Source organism: Macrotis lagotis, chromosome X (assembly GCF_037893015.1).
Source record: "Macrotis lagotis isolate mMagLag1 chromosome X, bilby.v1.9.chrom.fasta, whole genome shotgun sequence".
NCBI lineage: Eukaryota > Metazoa > Chordata > Mammalia > Peramelemorphia > Peramelidae > Macrotis > Macrotis lagotis.
Window position 1 is genome coordinate 218,224,359 of NC_133666.1, and position 20,371 is coordinate 218,244,729.

Below are 20,371 nucleotides of genomic sequence, written 5' to 3' on the forward strand. Positions count from 1 at the left end.
CGTGCGCCGCAGGCGCCCTCGCGGCCCCTCCCCCTCCCAGCACGTGTCCGCCCCCGCCCGCCCCAAGCGCGCCTGCGCGAAGCAGGCTTGCGCCCGGAGCCCGCGCGGAGAGGAGGGACTGGCCGCTCCAACCGCCCCGCCTGCGGGAGCCAGGCCCATCCCGGGCCCCAGGCCCGCCCCGTCCGAGGCGGGACCGCCCAGGGATGCTCCGCCTGAAAGGCCCGGGAGCGCGCTGCTGGCCGCCCCGGCAGCCCCCGAGGGGCCGCTGGAGGACGCGGCCACCGGCCGGCGTGGGGCCCGGGCCCGGGGCGGCGGCGGGCGCGGCGCGTGGCTACTGGCGCACGGGGCACCACGCGCTCGTGGCCTCCACCTGGGACCTGGACCACCACTTCGTGCACCGCAGCCTCATCCCCACCCTGCACTTCCAGCGGAGCCTGCCCAGGTGAGGACCCGCCCAGGTGAGGGCGCGCCCAGGTGAGGGCCCGCCCAGGTGAGGGCCCGCCCAGGTGAGGGCCCGCCCAGGTGAGGGCGCGCCCAGGTGAGGCCCCGCCCAGGTGAGGCCCCGCCCAGGTGAGGGCCCAGGGCCCGCCCAGGTGAGGGCCCGCCCAGGTGAGGCCCCGCCCAGGTGAGGGCCCGCCCAGGTGAGGCCCCGCCCAGGTGAGGCCCCGCCCAGGTGAGGGCCCGCCCAGGTGAGGCCCCGCCCAGGTGAGGCCCCGCCCAGGTGAGGCCCCGCCCAGGTGAGGGCCCGCCCCCGGGAGGCACCCAGCGTGGCCGGTGGGCAGCCAGCCCGGGCCGTGGGGCGGCGAGGCGCGCCACGGGGAACAGAAAAGAGCGGGGCCGGGTGGCAAACGCGAGGATTTTAGTGGGGGAAAGAGAGGAAAAATAAGCACAGTGCAAGAAGGGGCAGAAGTCAGCAACTCGCAAAGACGCACCCGCCAACTGTATTTACATATATTCATATACATGTAAATATGTTGCATAGACACAATGGCCTTAGTTTGGGTAGTTTTTATTAATAATAAATAAATTTTATTCATGTTCATAATTCCACATCCTTGTCGAAGTTGGGAAAGACAGTAGCATTCGTAGAAAAGCACATCCACAAACACTGCAAATTCACTAACTTTGGAAAGTCTGAACTGAAGTTTTTTCAGTATTCCAGATGCTAAAGATCATCATTCTCATCATTTCTTTTTTTTTTTTTGGCAAGGCAATGGGGTTAAGTGGCTTGCCCAAGGCCACACAGCTGGGTAATTATTAAGTGTCTGAGTCCGGATCTGAACTCAGGTCCTCCGCGCCCACCATTTCTTAACCAACATAACTTTAGGCATATACGCACATTGTTCTTAAATATTTTTTGATAATTTTTTTTCTTAATCCCTGCAGAAATACGGAAAATGATTTACAGAGTAGGATTCATAGTATAGGACAACCAAGGCGGCTAGGTGGCACAGTAGAAAAAGCACTGGCCTTGGAGTCAGGAGTACCTGGGTTCAAATCCGGTCTCAGACACTTAATAATTACCCAGCTGTGTGATCTTGGGCACGTCACTTAACCCCATTTGCCTTGCAAAAACCTTAAAAAAAAAAAAGGGCAACCATATAGTATAACAAATCCACTAGTATTACAAACAAAATCTTTGGAGGTCTTAATTGAATTGTTTCAGCACCTTGTGCCAGAGATCATCATTCTCATATTTCTCACCTCCCCCACAAAACTACAAACACTTTTCATCTTTATTATGCCATTTTTATCAATATTATTTCTGTCCTTTGCAATAAAATACCACTCTTCCATTCCAATGTTCCATCTCAGGATGAACTGTGGTTTTAATTGTTGATTACTCCTATGCTTTATTTCCCCAGTTGACAACATTTATAGAATTAATACTTGCTAAGTAGTTGGATTCAAACCCCTCTTCTAATCTCAGTGTTGTATTCCTTGATAGATAATAGAAAGTCTAATGATTGATTAGTAATAAAATGTTTCTATATCACTATGTGAGAATTAGTTTTCTTACTGAATAGTTAGATTTGTCTTAATGTAACAATACATAGCTGACTGGAGTGAAATCTATGAATTCTGAGGGGTTTTTCCTCCAATTGCAAGCTGATGGACACAAAATTTTGTCTTATACCCAAACATATTTATAATTTGCTTTTTCTTATAAAAACACAATTCCAGATTACCAATTCCAGTGTTGGAGGATTCCATCAAGCGATACATGGCTGCTCAGAAACCTCTACTAGGAGAGAGTGAATACAGGTTGGACTACTGAAATGTGATAGAAAAGTTTCCCATTTTAATGATAAATTTATAAATCAGTCATAAGTTCTTCAAGTCTAAAATCAAATTTAAATCAAATAAACATATATTTTATTTGTGTTATGTAATTATGGAATTTACACCCAATCTGAGTTAAAGCATTCATGAAAGAAATTATTCAGCTAGGGTTCAGAAACAAAGCCTGACTCATCTTCATACCATAGTTTTATTTAAATTCCTTTCCCATGTTCATTATAATAACCTTTGTTGACAATTTTCCAAGAATGACCATTTTATTTTGGCCTACCCAGCTGAGTCTTCATTCCAGAATAAAGAATTTTCTGTCTTGAAAAGGCTTGAAAAATTAGAACCACGCGGTAAGATGCTGGAATTGACTCTAGGAACAGGAGATGAATATCCCTTGCCCCTATTTTTACTTCTCATTTCAGTCAGTAATTCCAAGTTACCTTGCAAAATGTGTTTTTCCCATATTTTTTTGCCCCTTTCATGGCTGCAAATGAAACCTCTTCCACATCTCTTCTTTTTTTAATGGAAAATGGAATATTACACAGCTGAATTAATCATTGTAATCCTCAATTCATTCTTATATAGTTTCTGGCTTTAATGTACCATTCAAGGCATTAAACAGAGATTCATAAAATAAAAAGTTATAATTTTGAACATGCTGAGATGCTGAGGAGAAGGCAACGTTGAGAGCAAAAAGAACCTGGTCTCCAGAGTGCTTTGGGGACTTTGATGTAGAGCTGCATATCAATTTAGTCTCCATAGAAAAAGAAAATTGCTTTAGGGACCTTATTTGCTTCAGAGGAAACTTAAACCCTAGAAAGTTTACTTATCAGTTAAGACAAAATAAGAGCTGAATTTATTTTTGCCCTTTAACTTAGCAATAAAAATGCGCACATAATTACAAAGTATCTTCCTCAAGCCAGAATTTAGAGGTGGAAGAACCTTACAGACTGTCAAACTCTCATTTTATGGATGAGATAAAAAGTTATTGCCAAAGATGACATACTATCACTGGCAGAAGAAGTATTTAAAGTCCAGCTTTTGTTTCTTTTTTTTTTTTCAAATTTCTGAGGTAAACTATTCCTGTAGAGAATATAACAATTTAGAACAAAATTTTGCAATAATTAGATAAAATCTGACAGGGATAGCCATATGGAATTAGATAAAATGTGTGGTAGTGACAAAAAGGATAGAATTTCTGTTTGACAGTTGGAGATATTTTAAGGCCATTAACTACTTATCCTTCATGTGACTTCTATTGAGTTTTTAAAATTATGACATTTTTGTTTTCTTACCTTTCATCTGAATCTTTAGGTCTGAGATTAACCAAAAAACTGAAAAGCCACATGAGGATTTTTTTAGATTTTTGAATCAAAGGAGAGTTTAAAGAAATGGAAATTCTAAAAGTACAAATGTAGGTGTTGAGATTAAATACATACTGAGTAGATAAGAATTAATTTTTGTTGAATTTTTTCTTGAAAAGTTAAATTATATTATGTGGCATTAACAATTTTTCTTTTATAAACTTTAGAAATACTGAAAAACTTGCAATGAATTTTAAAAATGGAGTTGGAAAGGAGTTGCACAGATATCTTATTGAGCTTGATAAAAAGAACAGTCATACAAGTTACATATCAGGTTTGCTTACTTATTTTTTTAATTATATAAGTATTTGTTTTCCAATTATATACAGTAGGAGTTTCTACCTATCATTTTTTGGTAAGGTTTTGAATTTTATACTCTTTCCCCCACCCTCCCTTCCCTCCTCCTTCCCTCCTTCCCCCCCATAGAAGGCAGTCTGATAATCTTTACATTGTTTCCATGCTATGCATTGATCAAAATTGAATATGTTAAGGTAAAAAAAAATATCCTTGAAGAAAAAAAATTAATTTTAGAGAAAGCAAAATTATGTAGTACATAAAACAACCTTTTCCTTAAAAAAATTGAAGGGTATACAATGCTCTGGTTCTGTTCATCCCCTTCTTGCTTATCATTCTTAAAAATATTAGACATTTTACTTTAAGCATTCTTTAATTTTTAAACTCTATTACTTGTAACAGTTATTTCACTTCTAGATAACTTTGGAAGCCTGTATGTTAATTTATCTTACTGTGATTTTGTTTTGTTTTGTTTTTGCAGGACAATGGGGTTAAATGACTTGCAGTCACAGAGCTAGGTAATTATTAAGTGTCTGAGGTCAAATTTGAACTCAGGTTCCCTTGACTTCAGGGCAGGTGCTCTATCCACTGCACCACCTAGCTGCACCTGTTAATTTATCTTATAGCTGTAGTGTCAACTCTTTGAAAAAAAAGAAGGGAATAGGATCTCCCTCAACCCCAATTTAGATGATTTATTTTATTGCTTCCTTAATTTGTTTCTGTTACAGTCATGAATCCTATTCTTTGTAGTAATTTATCCAGAAGATATGTTATTTTTAATGATGCATTTTTTTTTTTAGTTTTCTTTATTCTTTCTACATCTGCTTTCTTTACCTATTCTAAATGTAGACATTCCCCAAGTTCTGTCCTAGGCTGTTGCTTTTATTTAGACTCCCTCGAGTTAGTTATATGCATTTCTACTTGATGATTTTATATCCTACTGGACACATATTTGTAACAAATGATTTGGAAATAGATTAGTAATTATAAATTAGTAAATGTGAGCTGAGATGGAAACATATCTCAGAATGAAGGGATTTGATTTTTACTAAATCTTAATTAGGTAAAAGTGAACTTTTGGAAATAAAATTGAACTGTTGATATAAACTAATTCATTACTGAGAAAGAAAAAAGTCAATGTGATTATTTTTTTGGTCTTAAATCTTTGAAACTCACATTTTTTGAAAACTATTTTTTTCTAGATTATGAAGTTCCTTATTCAAAAATAAAGTCATTTTCATTTCATTTCATAGAATTTAGAACTGGAATGGACCTATTTCTCTCAAGTTCTTGGTTTGCAGCCTTCAAATCATTTTCAACTTCTTCCTCAACCCATATATTGAATATGTTGCCAAACCTTCTTGGTTCTACCTCCTCAACATCTTTCCAACCTTTTCCATTCTTTCCCTTCCCTGTACTCACATGAGTACTTTTCCAGATCAAACCCTTACCTTCCCCTGGACCAATAGAGTAGTTTCCTGATTGGCCTCCCTGCCTCCAGCCTCCCTTGCTCCCTCTCCCTTTCTAATGTGTTCTTTCCACAGCTGCCAGTGTGACATTCTAAAAGTTCAAGTCAAAAAATTTCAGTGGCTCCCCATATCCCTCTAAGTTTCAATATGAACTTCTCTGACATTTAAAACAATTTAAAACCAGTTTTCACCATTCTTTCTATATTTATAAGTTACTCCTGCATCTGGCCTAACTCTCCTTCTTCCTTGCACATGATCTTCAGTCTTCTTCCCATAAAACCTAGACTGTTTTCTAGCCTTAAAAATTCCCTCCTTCCTCACTTCTGCTTCAGAGTCTCTGGTTTCTTTCAAAGCTAAACTTAGATGCTGGTTCTTGATAAGGCCCTTCCTAATCTCCCCAGCTTCTCATGTCTTCCTTGACAAAATTATATTTATATTGTATATATTTTTTATAAATACTTAAATACACATATACCATCTCCCCCAATAGAATGTAAATGCTATTTAACTTTTGTCTATACCTAGCATGTGCCTGCCACTTAGTAGGTATTTAAGGCTTATTTATTTGATCTTAGAAGTCATTTAATCCAATAAATGTATGTTAGGTTGAACTAAACCTCCTCAATTTACAAGTGAGGAAACTGAGTCCAAAACAGATAAAAATGATTTGCCCACATTCACAGAGAAAGTGCATGGCCGAGACAAGATTCCAACTCAGATCCTATGAACATGAGGATTGTGGTATGGAGGAAAGTGAGAGGTTTGGAGCTAGCAGTTTTAATTGGAATACCAGCTCCTGGGGTGGCTAGATGGCGCAGTAGGTAGAGCACCGGCCCTGGAATCAGGAGTACTTGGGTTCAAATCCGGCCTCAGACACTTAACAATTACCTAGCTGTGTGGCCTTGGGCAAGTCACTTAACCCCATTTGCCCTGCAAAAAAACTAAAAAAAAAAAGAATATCAGCTCTTCCATTTATATGTTCTGAGCACGTCACTTCACCAATCTGGGCTTAGTTTTTCATCTGTACAATGAAGGAACTATCATAGACCATAGATTTCTTAGAGCTGGAAAGTACTTTAGAGGTCATTGATTCCAAAATTTTACAGACGAGGAAACTGAGAGACACAGAAAGACACATCTTGCTCAGGGTCACATAGGCAAGTGTCTAAAGTCTTCCTGACTCCAAGTCTACTGGTCTCTCAACATCTAGAGTCCCTTCCAACTTGATTATCTATGATCCTATAACTCCCATTATTCTTTCCATTGTATCTAATATAAATATTACTGATTTAAACTGTTTGTTATAGATTGGCATAAATGGCACATATTTGTGTAATTATTTTTTTTACTTAAATTGTCTACCTAATATCCTGTTCTTTAGTGCACAATAAATGTTTAATGGTGACATTTCGCACTTCAAAAGAGCTATAATTTCATCAGTGAAAGGTCAGCCCTCCACTGACACAGATTGTAACCTTATTGTGCCTTAGAAGACAATATTCATGAACTAAGGTGACTAAAAAAAATTAATCAACTACCTGGCAAGCTTCTAGAAATGATACTTCTCTCTGAATTTCATAACCAGGTTGCTTTCTGCATGGCAAACACAGCCTCAGGTCCCTAATCAAAACAACTTGATAGTCGCCAGAGCTTTCTCTGTTAGCATTGCTTTGGAATTCCAGAGTCACCTTTGCCAGATGGTGATATTTTATGTCAATGCTATTTTCTCCAAATACAAATGATTTTAATAGTTACCTATTAACTCTTCATTAAAAGTCCTACTCCAATGCTTTACTGTGGTATGGAAGTGACTTTGGGTTTTCAAATGCTGGCTATACACAGACCAAACTCTTAAAGATTCTGTCATGCTACAAATGCTTCGGTTAGAGACTAGAATGAGCCCTGTCTGTTGTCTGAGGACCAGCCTTGATTAGTTCAGAGGCTTTATTGGCAGGCAGACCTCAAGAAAATGAAAACAATGTTAATTCTAAAATTGGGGTTTCATTTTGTGTAAAGGGAGGGAAGTATACCAGTAAAATTACTTGTCTTTTATAGATAGTCTCATTTTATAATATATTTAAGACAATTTTAGATTCATGTAGAGAATTATGGAAGATCTCTGAATTTATATATCTAAATGGTTCAAATAAATTCCACGAATTCTAGCTTAACAGAAGCCAAAACCTTTTACGGAAATTCCTAATTTAGTGTCTAACTGCTAACAAGGATTTTATCAAAATAGTGGCTGTTAAATAAATTTGTTGCTTTCAAAATATAAATATTGATTGCTTTCCTTGACAGCCCACTATCCCTTTTATTTCCAATGAGTAGAAATTGTTTATTTCTTAGGAAAGGCCTATTTATTTTGTCTAGATACAATATTAATAAAATTGGTAACATGACTGACAAATTTACTGACAAATTTACCATGGTTGAAAGAACATAATAGTGTAGTGGAGAATGTTAGCTCAAAACCAGGAAGACCTGGATTCTAGTCCCAGCTCTGCCATTATTAGTCATGTAATCTTTGGTCTCACTTTACTTTATTTGTAAAATGGCAGCAATATTTATACTACCTTCTTCAGAACTTTTTTGGAATGCTCAAGTTAAGTAATGTGTATAAACTACTTTGCAAACTTCAAAATGTTACATAAATGCATCCTTTTTATTATTATTATTATTAATTGGAGAATTCCTGCTTCCCCATTAATGTCAAATGAGTAAAGAATTTATAGGAACTGAATTTTTCCTTGACAAATTTGCTTTATGCAAATATCTCATATCAATAACAATTATGGCATGTTATAAAAAAACTATTTTTATTGATTTGTCTGGTTTTGTTTTTTGTTTTTACAGAACCATGGCTTCATATGTATCTTTCTTCAAGAGATCCTATTGTTTTTAATTTTAATCCTTTCATCTCATTTAAACGAGATCCACAAGAATCATATAATAACCAACTTGTAAGGGCAACAAATCTGACTGTATCAGCAATAAAATTTTATAATTCTTTGAGGAGTCATATCTTAGAGCCAGACATTTATTATGTCAACCCCAAATGGAGCAAAAGTAAGGCCTTTAAAAGATTTCTCAGTTTTCTTCCAACTTCAGTATCTTGGTATGGAGCATATTTTGCAGAAGCTTATCCTTTAGATATGTCACAGTATGTTCATCTCTTTAACAGTTCCAGAGTTCCTAAAGAAGGTAAAGATGAATTGTTTTCAGATCATCATGCACGCCATTTGCTAGTGATGAGAAATGGACATTTTTATGTATTTGACATATTGGATCCTATTGGAAATATTTTACATCCATGTGAAATACAAGCACATTTAATTAATATTTTACAAGATGGGGAATCAATACCTCAGCATCCTCTGGGCTACCTAACCACTGAAAACAGAAATACGTGGGCAGCAGTAAGAGAAGAGCTTCTGCAAGCAGGAAATGAAGAAAGCATGTACAAAATTGATAGTGCAATATTCTGCTTGTGTTTAGATAATTTTGGAATACAGGACAGTTCCCACTTATCACACTGTATGCTTCATGGATATGGTTATAATCGTTGGTTTGACAAATCTTTCAGTTTAATTATCACTGGTGATGGGAGTGCAGGAATAAATTTTGAACATTCTTGGGGAGACGGAATTGCAATTCTCCGTTTTATTAATGAAGTATATTCAGACAGCACAAAGCATCCTGCAGTTCTGCCAAGAAGTACTGCTGCTGTATTGTGTCCTACAAATGTAGAAAAGCTGAAATTTCATTTGAATGAATCAATTAAGTCTGCTGTGACTGTTGCCCGTCAGAAATTTGACAAGCAAAGGCATAAAGTGATAGTGAAACCATTTGAGTTTAGAAAGTTTGGGAAAAATTATGTAATACAAGAGAGAATGAGTCCAGATGCTGTATTTCAACTTGCATGTCAAGTTGCTGCTTATCGTCACTTTGGGAAAACAGTTCCTACATATGAAGCATGTAGTACTGCTGGCTTTAAACATGGTCGCACAGAAACTATTCGATCTGCAACAGTTTACACAAAACTGTGTGCTCACGCATTTATCAGAGACCGGCAAAAATACAGTGTGCAAGACCTAAGAAAGCTTATCGATAGATGTTCAAAATATCACAAATTTTTACAGATGGAAGCTGCACTAGGTTAGTTTTATGCCACTTTGTAATGTTCAGTATTAGAATAGACCTTGTTAATATTTTTTAATAGCCTAAAATTAACCATTTCTTAAAACTTTCTGTGCTATGGTCATTAGAAATTTTTTTTACAATATTGATTCAGGGTGAAATCTTAATGTATTGTTGTTCTGATAAAAAGAAACCTCCTAAAATTTGTTTAGGATTCAATATTTACAAACTACTTTGTTTGGGGGGCAATTCAGTGTGTAGCTAAAATATTATTATTCCCATTTTACAGATGAAGAAACCAAAGTTCGAAAAGATTTACTTGCCATAATCACATAGCTAGTAAATACAAGAGTCAGAACACAAGTCCAGGTTCCCTGATTTGAAGCCTATTGCACTTTCCATTATTCTAGCTTAAGAAGAAAAAGGTTTCAATTCTTCCTCCTTGAAGTAAAAAGAGCATTGAATTTAGAAAATCTAGATGGCCAAATTACTTTTGGGTAAGTGGTGATATATGATAAAAGGAACTCCTAAGACACAACATAAGGGCAAGAGACAGGATCCTAGCCAGATCCATGGGGTAATAGGAACAGGTTGAGGATTTTCCCAGTGTTCTTAGTTGTATCTTCAAATTTTGTAGAAGTGACAGCCATGCTCCATGTTTTACTTGCTGAATAACTGACTGGAACTCTTGAACATGACAGCAGTTTGATCCATTTCACAATAGCTTTATGACTGTAGACAAGTCCTTTAATTTCTATGTGATGTTTCCTCAAAGGTAAAACAAGGGAAATAATATTTAAACTTCATTTCTTGAACTTTTGTGAACTCAAGAAATTAAACTATGTGTCAGCATGCTTATTTAGCCATCATTCAACATAGTTTTAAAAACTTAGTAATAATAAACTACTTAATTTTACCTTTGGAATTCAGATTTTTAAGATTGAATGTAATGAGGGATTTGGAGGAGGTTAAAAAAAATTTGTGCCAGTTGCATAAGATAGAGGAAGGATACAAAAGGTAGGTATGAGTATCTGATTGGGGAAAGGAAGGATTTTTGTTATTTTATTGGGGGAGGTTGGTTGCTTTTTTTAAGTAGGTATTTTGAAAATTAATGGATTTTCTGCAGTTCAGATAGTATAGTCTTATCCTTACTGGTCCCCAAAATGATAATATCCCATAAATGAGGGAATACCAAGATGCACCAAATAGAAAACTGCAGGATTCTAATCAGATTCATGGAGTGATATGAATAGATTGAGAATTTTCCTGGTACTTTTTGGTATATCTTCAAGCTTTACATGAATGATGAGTGTGTGCTACATCTTTTACTTGTATGACCAACTGGAACTCTTGAGCATGACAGCAATTTGACCCATTTCAGAAGTCTTGGTCATCAGATCCTGTTATTCAAGGCACTATTGTCCAAATTTTTAAAGTAAAAATTACCTTTGAACTACTTTTTGATTTTCACTGCAGGATTTGTTAGAATTCCTTTCTGACATGAATGGGATGGAGGAAGGAAATAGTGGAGGAAAAGTTGTTTTCCTACTAGGATTTAAGTATTTAGAAAGAAATGAATTTGGCAAGAATAGGTTAATTTCAGATTTAAAATATTTGTTAATAATACAGAAAGTCTTGTCATTGCTCTACTTCCATGATCAAGAACTCTGAAATTCCATTGTCCTTCCATAGCATCCTGTCACTGTTTTGTCCCTGTGCCCTACTGTGACCTTCAGTCCATGTATTCCTCAGTCCTTCCCAGGCATTAATCTTGCCTCTGATTTCACTTCCAGATTTAACTTTAGTTAACCAATTTGATTCAACATGATCTCCTGCTCTTGAGTCTAGTTTCCTTCATAATATCACTTATGCCTTTTCTGATATACCAACTTTGAATTACTTATCTCCTCTATTTCACTCAGGTGCTAGAAGTGTACCTGGAAAAAATTTACTATGTGAAACTGGAAAAATTTTCACTATGTTGACTGATTGCATTACAAATCTATGGCATTTACTCTCAAATAGGTGCTCACTGCAAAGCAGTATTTTACTCTTCCCTAATTTATTTTCTATTGTACTCTCCACAGTGGCTATTTAAAATCTCCATCTTCCTCAAATCTCTTGCACCATCATTTTCTCCAACCCTCACAGCTAAAAACTTCATTATTCTTCACCCAAAAGATAAGTCCTATTCTGCATTTCATAACCCCTACTCATCTGTCATTCTCTCCTTTACTCCAAGGCTAAACCCTTCATATGTACCCTTAATCATTTCCTCTCTGGCTCTACCAGATTGCCCTCACTCTTTTTATTCTTAAATCACTTCCTACCCACATGTTCCTCATCCCTCATCTTTTTAAAATTTAATTTTAACATTTGTTTAAAATTTGGGGTTCCAAATTCTTGACCAACATCTATGTATCTAAGTGGACTTCTAAGCTTTGGTCCTACATCACCAACCATTTATTGAATGCTTCAGATTAGAAATAGAGGTATCATAAACTCATCATGTCCAAAATTATATAAATTTAGTGTGAGGACCTAAATTCAAATGTGACCTCAGACACTTAAAAATTACCTAGTTACATGACCTTGGGCAAGTCACTTAACCCTACTGCCTTGCAAAACAAAAAAAATAAACTGAAAATAATCTCTAGTGGTTTCCAGTTGCCTATTAAATAAAGTTCAAACTCTTTGACATTCAAAATCCCCTACAATCTGGTACCATCCTTTTACTATCTAGTCTAGCTGGATTCCTTTCTATTTCTCAAAAATACTTAGTCTCAATGATTTTCATTGGGTTTTTTTTGTTTTTTTGTTTTTAGGTTTTTGCAAGGCAAATGGGGTTAAGTGGCTTGCCCAAGGCCACACAACTAGGTAATTATCAAGTGTCTGACACCAGATTTGAACCCAGGTACTCCTGACTCCAAGGCTGGTGCTTTATCCACTACACCACCTAGCCGCCCCTCATTGTTTCTTTTGCCTGGAATGCTCTCTTATATTTCTCTTGATCTAGTGAATTCTTACCCATCCTTTTAAGTTCAGACCCTCAAGTACAATCTCCATGAAGTCTTTCTTGATCTCCTAGTTGTTAATAACCTTTTCCTTTTGACCTCAAATTGTTCTTAATTTTGCAGCACTGAAATACTTCTCATGTGATGTCATCTATTAAAGTTCTTTGTATTTTATACCTCCCTTTCCATTAGATTGCAATTTTTATCAGGAGGGCCATGTCTCATAAATTTTATATTTCTTCTAGTACTATGCTTCGAACACAGAAACTTAAAGGTTGAATGAATGTTGTTATGAAATATTTCACTTGGAGTTGTTCAGTATCTAATAAGATGTCTTGCAAATAAATGTTTGAACAATATAATTCAGCTACAATTTTACTTCAGTGTAGTCTAATTTGATATATGACATTAGGATTTACAGAAAAAATTAATTAGAAGATTATTTTTAACTCATATCATTTCCTGTCAGAAATGTTGAAGAGGAAAGTCACATTACAAGTGGTTGGTTGTTGTCCTTCATTCTTGAAGAAGACCAAAATTGTATCATTATGTTGGGGTTAAGGTACAGTGTTGTATGACTGTGACTGATCATACCTATATGAACTTGGAAGGCTTCTATACAGATCAGGCACAAATAATCCGCATGAACATTTGGAGAGATGTCTCTAAATTTGCTCATCTCTGCTTTGTTTATAGAGCATAGTGCCCTGTGTGACAGGGGTACATCATGCTGGGGTTCCTTTGTCGGTGTTTCCTATGTCAAACAATTCTAGAATTCTTCAGAAAAACCTCTTTTTTAAAAAATTTTTATTTGGCAATGGGGTCAAGTGACTTGCCCAAGGTCCTATGCAATTATTAAGTGTCTGAGGCTGGATTTGAACTCAGATCCTCCTGACTCCAGGGCCAGTGCTCTATCCACTGCATCACCTAGCTGCCCCCAGAAAAACCTTGAGAGTATCCTTGTATCTGACTTCTTTATGTGTACTTGCCCTTTATGGGTTGCACATCAAACAATCTTTTAGACAAATGTACATTTGGCATTTGAAGAACTTGCTTAGTCCATTAGAGTTGTGCTATCTTGCCAGGTGATCTTCAAAATCTTCCTAAGACATTAGATAGAATTAGATAGAAGCAATGCAGTTTCTTGGCATTGTGCATGTAGACTTTCCAGGTTTCATGAGTATATAACAATGAGGGCATCACAATGACTCTATGGATCTTTAGTTTGGTAGGCAGTCTCATATCTCTTCTCTCCCATTCTTTGGAGATTCCCATAGCTCTGGCAATGCATGCATCAGCCTCATCTATATGGTGGAAAGTATACTGCAAGGTTAGTGAACTTATCCACAGTATTCAAAATTCTCCATTTGCTGTAACTGATGGTTCCATGTATGGATTATGTGGTGTTGGTTTATGGAGAAATTGTATTTTCTTGGTGTTAATTCTTAGGCTAAAATTAACATAAACAGTAGAGAATCAATCTATATTTTGTTGCAACTCAGCTTCAGAGGCCACATTGAGTGCACAAGCATCTGAACAAAAAAGTCATGTGTTAACTCTCGCTCCACTTTAGTCTTGGCTTAGCCTTTTCAAATTAAGTAATTTTCGATCAGGTGGTAATTTACCTTGATACCGGTTTTGTCCTTGTTGAAGGAGTTACAACATTGTTGAAAACATTTCATGCTGAAAACATGTAGTTTGCTCCTACACAACCTTCACTCCACTGGTAACTGGGAAAGTGCAAGAGCCTGATTTATTATCCAGAACAATCCAGGCAAGCATGACATCATGAAATGGACATATAATACTGATTAACTTCTTTGGGCAGCCATATTTTACCATAATTTTCCACAAGCCTTCAAAACTGACAGTATCAAAGGCCTTGGTCAAATCAACAACTTCTGTACAGACCTCTCTTCTACTACTAGTATTTCTCCAGGAATTATTGGGCAGCAACACCATACTGATCATTTCTTGGCCCTTTCTGAAGCCACATTGGCTCTCAGGTAAACGACCATCTTCCAAGTGAAGGATCATCCTACTGAGGGTTCTGACAAGATTACTCCAGCAATTACTAAGAGAGAAATTCCTCTCCCCCTCCCTGCCCCCACCATGATTTTCACAAAACAATTTCCTTTACCTTTAGGAGAAGGACAAACATACACTTGTCTAAAAGTCATTTTATGGAAAATTCACAGAGTAAGCATTGACAGAGAGGGTCAGAAAAAAGGAATACAAAGACACTCTCAAGATCTCTTAACCTTCAAATTGATTGCATAATTTGGGAGATACTGGCACAGGGCCACCCAGCATGGTATGCCATCATCAGAGTAGGTGCTGTGCTCTGAGCAAAGCAGAATTGAAGCAGTTCAAAAGAATGTGAGATGCACAAATTTGAAGAATTCATTCCAAATGTTCATATGAACTATTTGTGCCCAACCTGTGGTAGAACATTATGAACTCATATTGGTCTGATCAGCCACAGTTGGACATACTGTAACCTAACATAGTGATGTTATTTTGGTCCTCTTTGGGAACAAAGGACAACCATAAATCTCCTTGTGAATATCATTTAAAAATTGTATTAATTTGCTACTCATAATCATATTATAAAGTAGAAACTAAAATAGGATGAATAAAGTTAAATAACATTTGGGTCCAAGGTTAAGAGAAAGCCAATAGAGTCTTATTGGATAGAGAAGTGACCTATGTTCTAGGATAATCACTTTGGCAACTATGAAGGATGATTTGGAGAGGGGAAAGACTAAAGGGTATATGAGCTTAGGGGACAATAATTTAGGTGAGAGGTGATGAGCACCTAAGGTGTAAGGGAAGAAAAGGCCTCAGATGTGCTAAGTGCTGTGAAGGCAGAAATGGCAAGATTTGCCAACTGTATGGATATGTGGGGAGAGTAAAGAGTTGAAGTTGTAAACCTGGATGATTGAGAAGATGGTAGATCCCTCAGCAGATAGGGAGGTAAGAGTAAAGGTTGGTTTGGAAGACAAGATAATGAGTTCTCTATTAGACTTCAAAGTTGATTATTACTAAATAAAAGACTACCTATTGATACTTTTTGTTTGCATTTGTGTTTAAGTTGACTTAGTTAAATACTCATTTTAAAAATAAGTTATTTATCTTAAATGCTACATTGCTTATTTAAATATGTTTTTTTTTTATTTAGGACAAGGATTTGATCGACATTTATTTGCATTGAGGTATCTTGCACAATCCAGAGGTGACCCTGTGCCTGAATTTTTCCAGGACCCAGCCTACCAATACATTAACTATAACATACTTTCAACCAGTACATTAAATAGTCCTTCAGTGTTCCTTGGTGGGTTTGGACCAGTTGTACCAGATGGCTTTGGAATTGGATATAATATTTATGATTACTGGATAGGGTGTAACATTACTTCATATATGGAAAGAAATTTGGATGCATTTCTGTTAGATCTTGAAGGTAGTTTAAATGATTTTTTTGATGTTTTTGAAGGAAGGGCACTTAAATAACACTGTTTAAGGGAACAATTAGTGTTCACTTTTAAAAGTATTTTCTTAGTCCACAATTATAAAAATAGCTAATGTGGTATTTTCACTCTAGCGTTATCTTTCATAATATATTCTCCCCTTCAGTTTGTATAGCATTATCTAGTGTGAAAATATGACCTTCCTTGAATACTGATTACTGAAAACATTCTGTCTGGGAAGCAACAAGTAAAGTAAAATTCATGGAACAAAGAATGAATAATCCCATGTATAAGAAAAGACTTGGAGACTTTTAATCAGTGAAATAAAATGATAATATCTTGTCCTAGATTGTCCTTGTTCTGTTAGCTTTATCACAATATCAAAGAAGTATGTAGTTCTTTTTGAACAAACGTGCTGAAATCTATATTTAACATATTCTTTGAGCATAAGATAGTTTTTAAAAATTGAATTGGATTAGTTTTAATTGCTCTCTCCAAAACTGGTACCTTATCATAGGTTAAAATAAATACCTAAGAAATACTTTTAAAAAATCATCTCAATTTTCAGTAGTGTTGTTTTGATATGCTCAATTTGGATTTGATGGTATCCACATATAATTTTATCACCTCTCAGTTATCCATACCTTCATCTATTATTTCCTGTATTATCAGCAAACATATAGACAATTGAAAGAAATGAAGAAGGAAAACAATATAATTTTATTAGTTAACTGCCTGATTCACATGAATCTCAATAAATTTCTCAAAGTTCAAGTCATATGATTATATTAATCAAATTTAGTGCCTTATAATGACTATGCTAGATAGAAGTAGACTGTTGCAGCATGACAGATATTACACCTACATACAGAAATTAAATATCCATCACTGAGTTGGTTTTGTACAGTAACCATGGCATGCTAGTATGTATGGGTCTTGTGTGTGTGTGTGTGTGTGTGTGTGTGTGTGTGTGTACAGGATGATCCAAGGCTAAAGATTTCCTGAGTTGAAAGTCCCTAATAGCATGGTTTCTCAGGGCTTCATCACTAGATCAGTAACAACATCTGGCTTGTAATCCTCCCTCCATGGTCTTCATGGTCTGGTTCAGGAATTCCATTATCTGTGCCTAGTCCTCAAAAGGATAAGCATAATGGACTAAAAAAATAAACCAAAAACTCTAAGCCTTATTCTCTAGGTCAGAGAGCCTAAAAGGGAAGAGAAGGAAAAGATAGTTCCAAACACCACCAGTTCAGTTCCTGATACCCTTGCTGTGGGTGACCTTGTATCTTCACCTTTCTGGACACTGCCAGAAAAGGAAAGAAAATGCTTCATTTATAAGCTATGCAGAATGTCTTTGCCCAGAAGTTGGTCTCTGGCATCTCTACCATGTGGGTGCCCTCACACTTGATGATATCAACATAAACAAAGTCTGGCTACATATACGTTCTGCAACTGTGAAAAATATTTTTATAAAATAATAAAGAGTAGAAATTTAGACATTTTCCTTAACCCAAGCACCTTGAAACACTGGTGCAATGGAAATCATCAGAAGATGTCAAAAAGCTTTTCTGGGGCAGCCCTCTCTAATGATAGCAAATATAAGTAAAACAAGTAAAAAACTTCAAAATACAGCAAAAAAAATGCTAAGATGTGAAAAAAAAACTTCCCTTAACATATTGTTAAAAAAAAAAGCTTTGACTGACTAGCCTATAGTTTTGGATGTACTCTTCATTGGATACTTCCCCTTCCTGATTTCACATCTTATGGGCCCAAGGGAGTTGTGCATCCATCCCTTTTGGCTGCTATAGTTTTAGGAACTGGATTTTGGAGTTAACTTCTTAGCAATTTCATAGCGGGGTTCACCACTCCCAGGACAAATGGAAATCTGTCCCTCAGGGTCCCTCCTGTTCTCAGTATATGTGATTCAGTACTAGATGGTCCCCAGAGCAGAGCATATGCTACAATTTTAGAAGGTTTTAAGTTTTGGAATTTAAGCCCATGACATAAGGGAACTGGGGGGGGGGGGATTAGACTGAGAGGCATCATCACCAGGGAAGTTGAGATCTTAATTATCATTATCCCTTAATCTTAAGAAAGTAAAGGGGGCCAGCTATGGAATCATATGGAGCCTAGAAAACAAACACCCTACTGATAAAAATACCAGTAGTAGGGGACATAAGAAACTTTATTTGCAAAGACTTATTAGAGCATTCATTGCTCAGCAATGTACAAGGTGGATCTTCTGAGATTCCTTCCAGACTTTCCTCTACCACTACTACCCTTTCCTTTGCTCTGTTTCTTTCTCTTCTCCCCAATCTCTCTCTCCACCCCCAAGTCTAGTGACTAAAGAAAATCATTTTGGGGTCAGTAGAGCTGAGAAAAATGAGACTGGTAAAAGAAAACCAGTTGTACTCTGAAGGGTAATCAATCATTTTCCCTGCTATAGGATCCCTAGTTGCCAAACATCCTCTGAGGGGAACAGGCTTTATCTGTGAAAAGGAAAAAGAAAGAACAGAAGGAAAGGAAGGAAGGAGGAAAGAATTTTTGATGTCTTAAGAGAACTGAGACCAGAAGTCCAGGGCTTGGTTAGAACTATCACAACACTGGAACTTCTAACAGGAAGAGATGCTGAATAATTACACTTTCAGCAGTTGCAAGATAGATAAATCAGCAGAGTGATGAAAATAGACAAAAGCTGACTGAAGTGAAACATTCTAAGAAAGCTCTAGCATAGCACAAGTCCTGGATGATGAAGGAAATGGAATCTAAAATCTCCTGAGAAGGGGAATGATAGGACACTAAATGTTTCAGGACTCCCTAAAATGACAATGGAGCAATTCCAACAATCTCCAGAATAATCCAGAAGTTCTATTGGGAGAAAAATTGAAAAGATAAAATGAAAGACATCAATTAGATATAGCCCTGGGAGAAGAAACAAAACAATCAGCTGGTATTAAGTGCCAGCTTTGATAGATGTGTTGCTTATATTTCAATAATGAAGAAATATACATATAAAAATAAAGTAGTACATAAATGTAATAATACAAATATATATACAAAGAAAGTTATGAGGTAGTTTGGGAAGGAGTGCTCTAGCAAGTGGAGGGAATTAGAGAAGACTTCATACAGATGATTCCATACACTTGAGCCCTAGAGAAATCCTATAAGGATGGGGTAAGGAGAGGTGTTTTCCCAGGTTGTGGGAAGGTCAATTTGACTAGCTCACAAAGAATGGGATTTGGAGTAATGTCCAATGAAGCTGAAAAGATTGAGGCTGGTTTTGTGTGTGTAGGGCTTTGAAAATTAAAGAGAAGAGTATATATATATATATATATATATATATATATATATATATATATATATATATATATATATATTTATAATATATATATTTTATTTGAGAAAAAATATAAAACCCCTGGAGTTGACTGAATAGAGAAGTCATGATCAGATCTTTGAAAGGAATAAATAGTATGGACTGAAGTAGGGAGAGACAAGACAGACGAATTAGGAGGCTGTTGCAATAAGACAGACAAAAGATGATGAGGCCCTAAACTAAGGAGATAGCTGTGTTAAAAGGTACAAGTCAGAAGTGAGATATATTATGGAGGCAGAAAAGGTAAATTAGCAACTAAGACATGGTGTGAGGGAAAGTGAAGATTCAAAGATAATGTCAATTTGCAAAGCTTGGAGACTAGAAGAATGATAATGCCTTCCAAAGAAATGGGTAAGTTTGAAAGAGGGAAGGCTTGGAGAGAAAGAAAATGAATTAAGTTTTGGACATGTTGAATTTAAATTGTGAGATTAGATAAAAAGATAGATACAGATAGCTAAATATATTTGTCAATACTCCATAAAAATTATATTTAAATTCATGGGAGCTGATAAGTTTTTAAAGCAAGAGAGTATAGAGGGAAAAGAGAAGACATGGGACAGAACCTTAGGGACCACTTACAGTCAGGGTCTGTAAGATGATGATGAGCCAGCAGAAGGAATTGAGAAGTAATAAGGTAGGAGGAGAATCAAGAGAAAGAAGAGTGTTTCAAAAACCTGAAGAAGAGAAAGTATCCAGGAGGAGAGAATGTCAACATTGTCAAATCCTTCAAATAGTTTGAAAATAATAAGGACTGAGAAATGATCAGATTCCACATTGTTAACTATGGTAAGAACCGTGGAGGCAGTTATAGAAAATTTTTGCAAGGTATTTGGATGAGAAGGAAGGAGAGATATAGAATAATAGCTTGAAAGGCTGGTAGAATTAGTGAAAAATTTTTGAAGAATGGAAAGACTGGGGACAGCTAGGTGGCAGTGTATAGAGTACCGGCCCTGGA

The 20,371-nt window shown here is 36.9% G+C and overlaps 2 protein-coding genes across 3 annotated transcripts in view; one reads left to right on the forward strand and one right to left on the reverse strand.

The window, feature by feature from the left end:
- Positions 1–62: 62 nt before the first annotated feature.
- Positions 63–16,384, forward strand: LOC141502753 (carnitine O-palmitoyltransferase 2, mitochondrial-like). 2 transcript variants are annotated; one of them, XM_074207667.1, is made up of 5 exons: positions 63–442; positions 2,185–2,265; positions 3,824–3,930; positions 8,276–9,577; positions 15,755–16,384. In XM_074207667.1, the coding sequence occupies exons 1-5, from the start codon at positions 204–206 to the stop codon at positions 16,081–16,083; spliced, it is 2,058 nt and encodes a 685-aa protein (XP_074063768.1). In that variant the 5' UTR covers positions 63–203; the 3' UTR covers positions 16,084–16,384. The 2 variants fall into 2 exon arrangements, with proteins under 2 accessions (XP_074063768.1, XP_074063769.1); XM_074207668.1 differs by lacking the exons at positions 63–442; positions 2,185–2,265 and adding an exon at positions 2,330–3,706.
- The window catches only part of RFESD (Rieske Fe-S domain containing), a 56,354-nt gene continuing 43,751 nt past the window's right edge, over positions 7,769–20,371 (reverse strand). Inside the window, exon 6 of the transcript XR_012472631.1 lies at positions 7,769–8,614. The gene's annotated coding sequence lies outside the window, so the exon portion shown is untranslated. The remainder of the gene's footprint in view (positions 8,615–20,371) is intronic.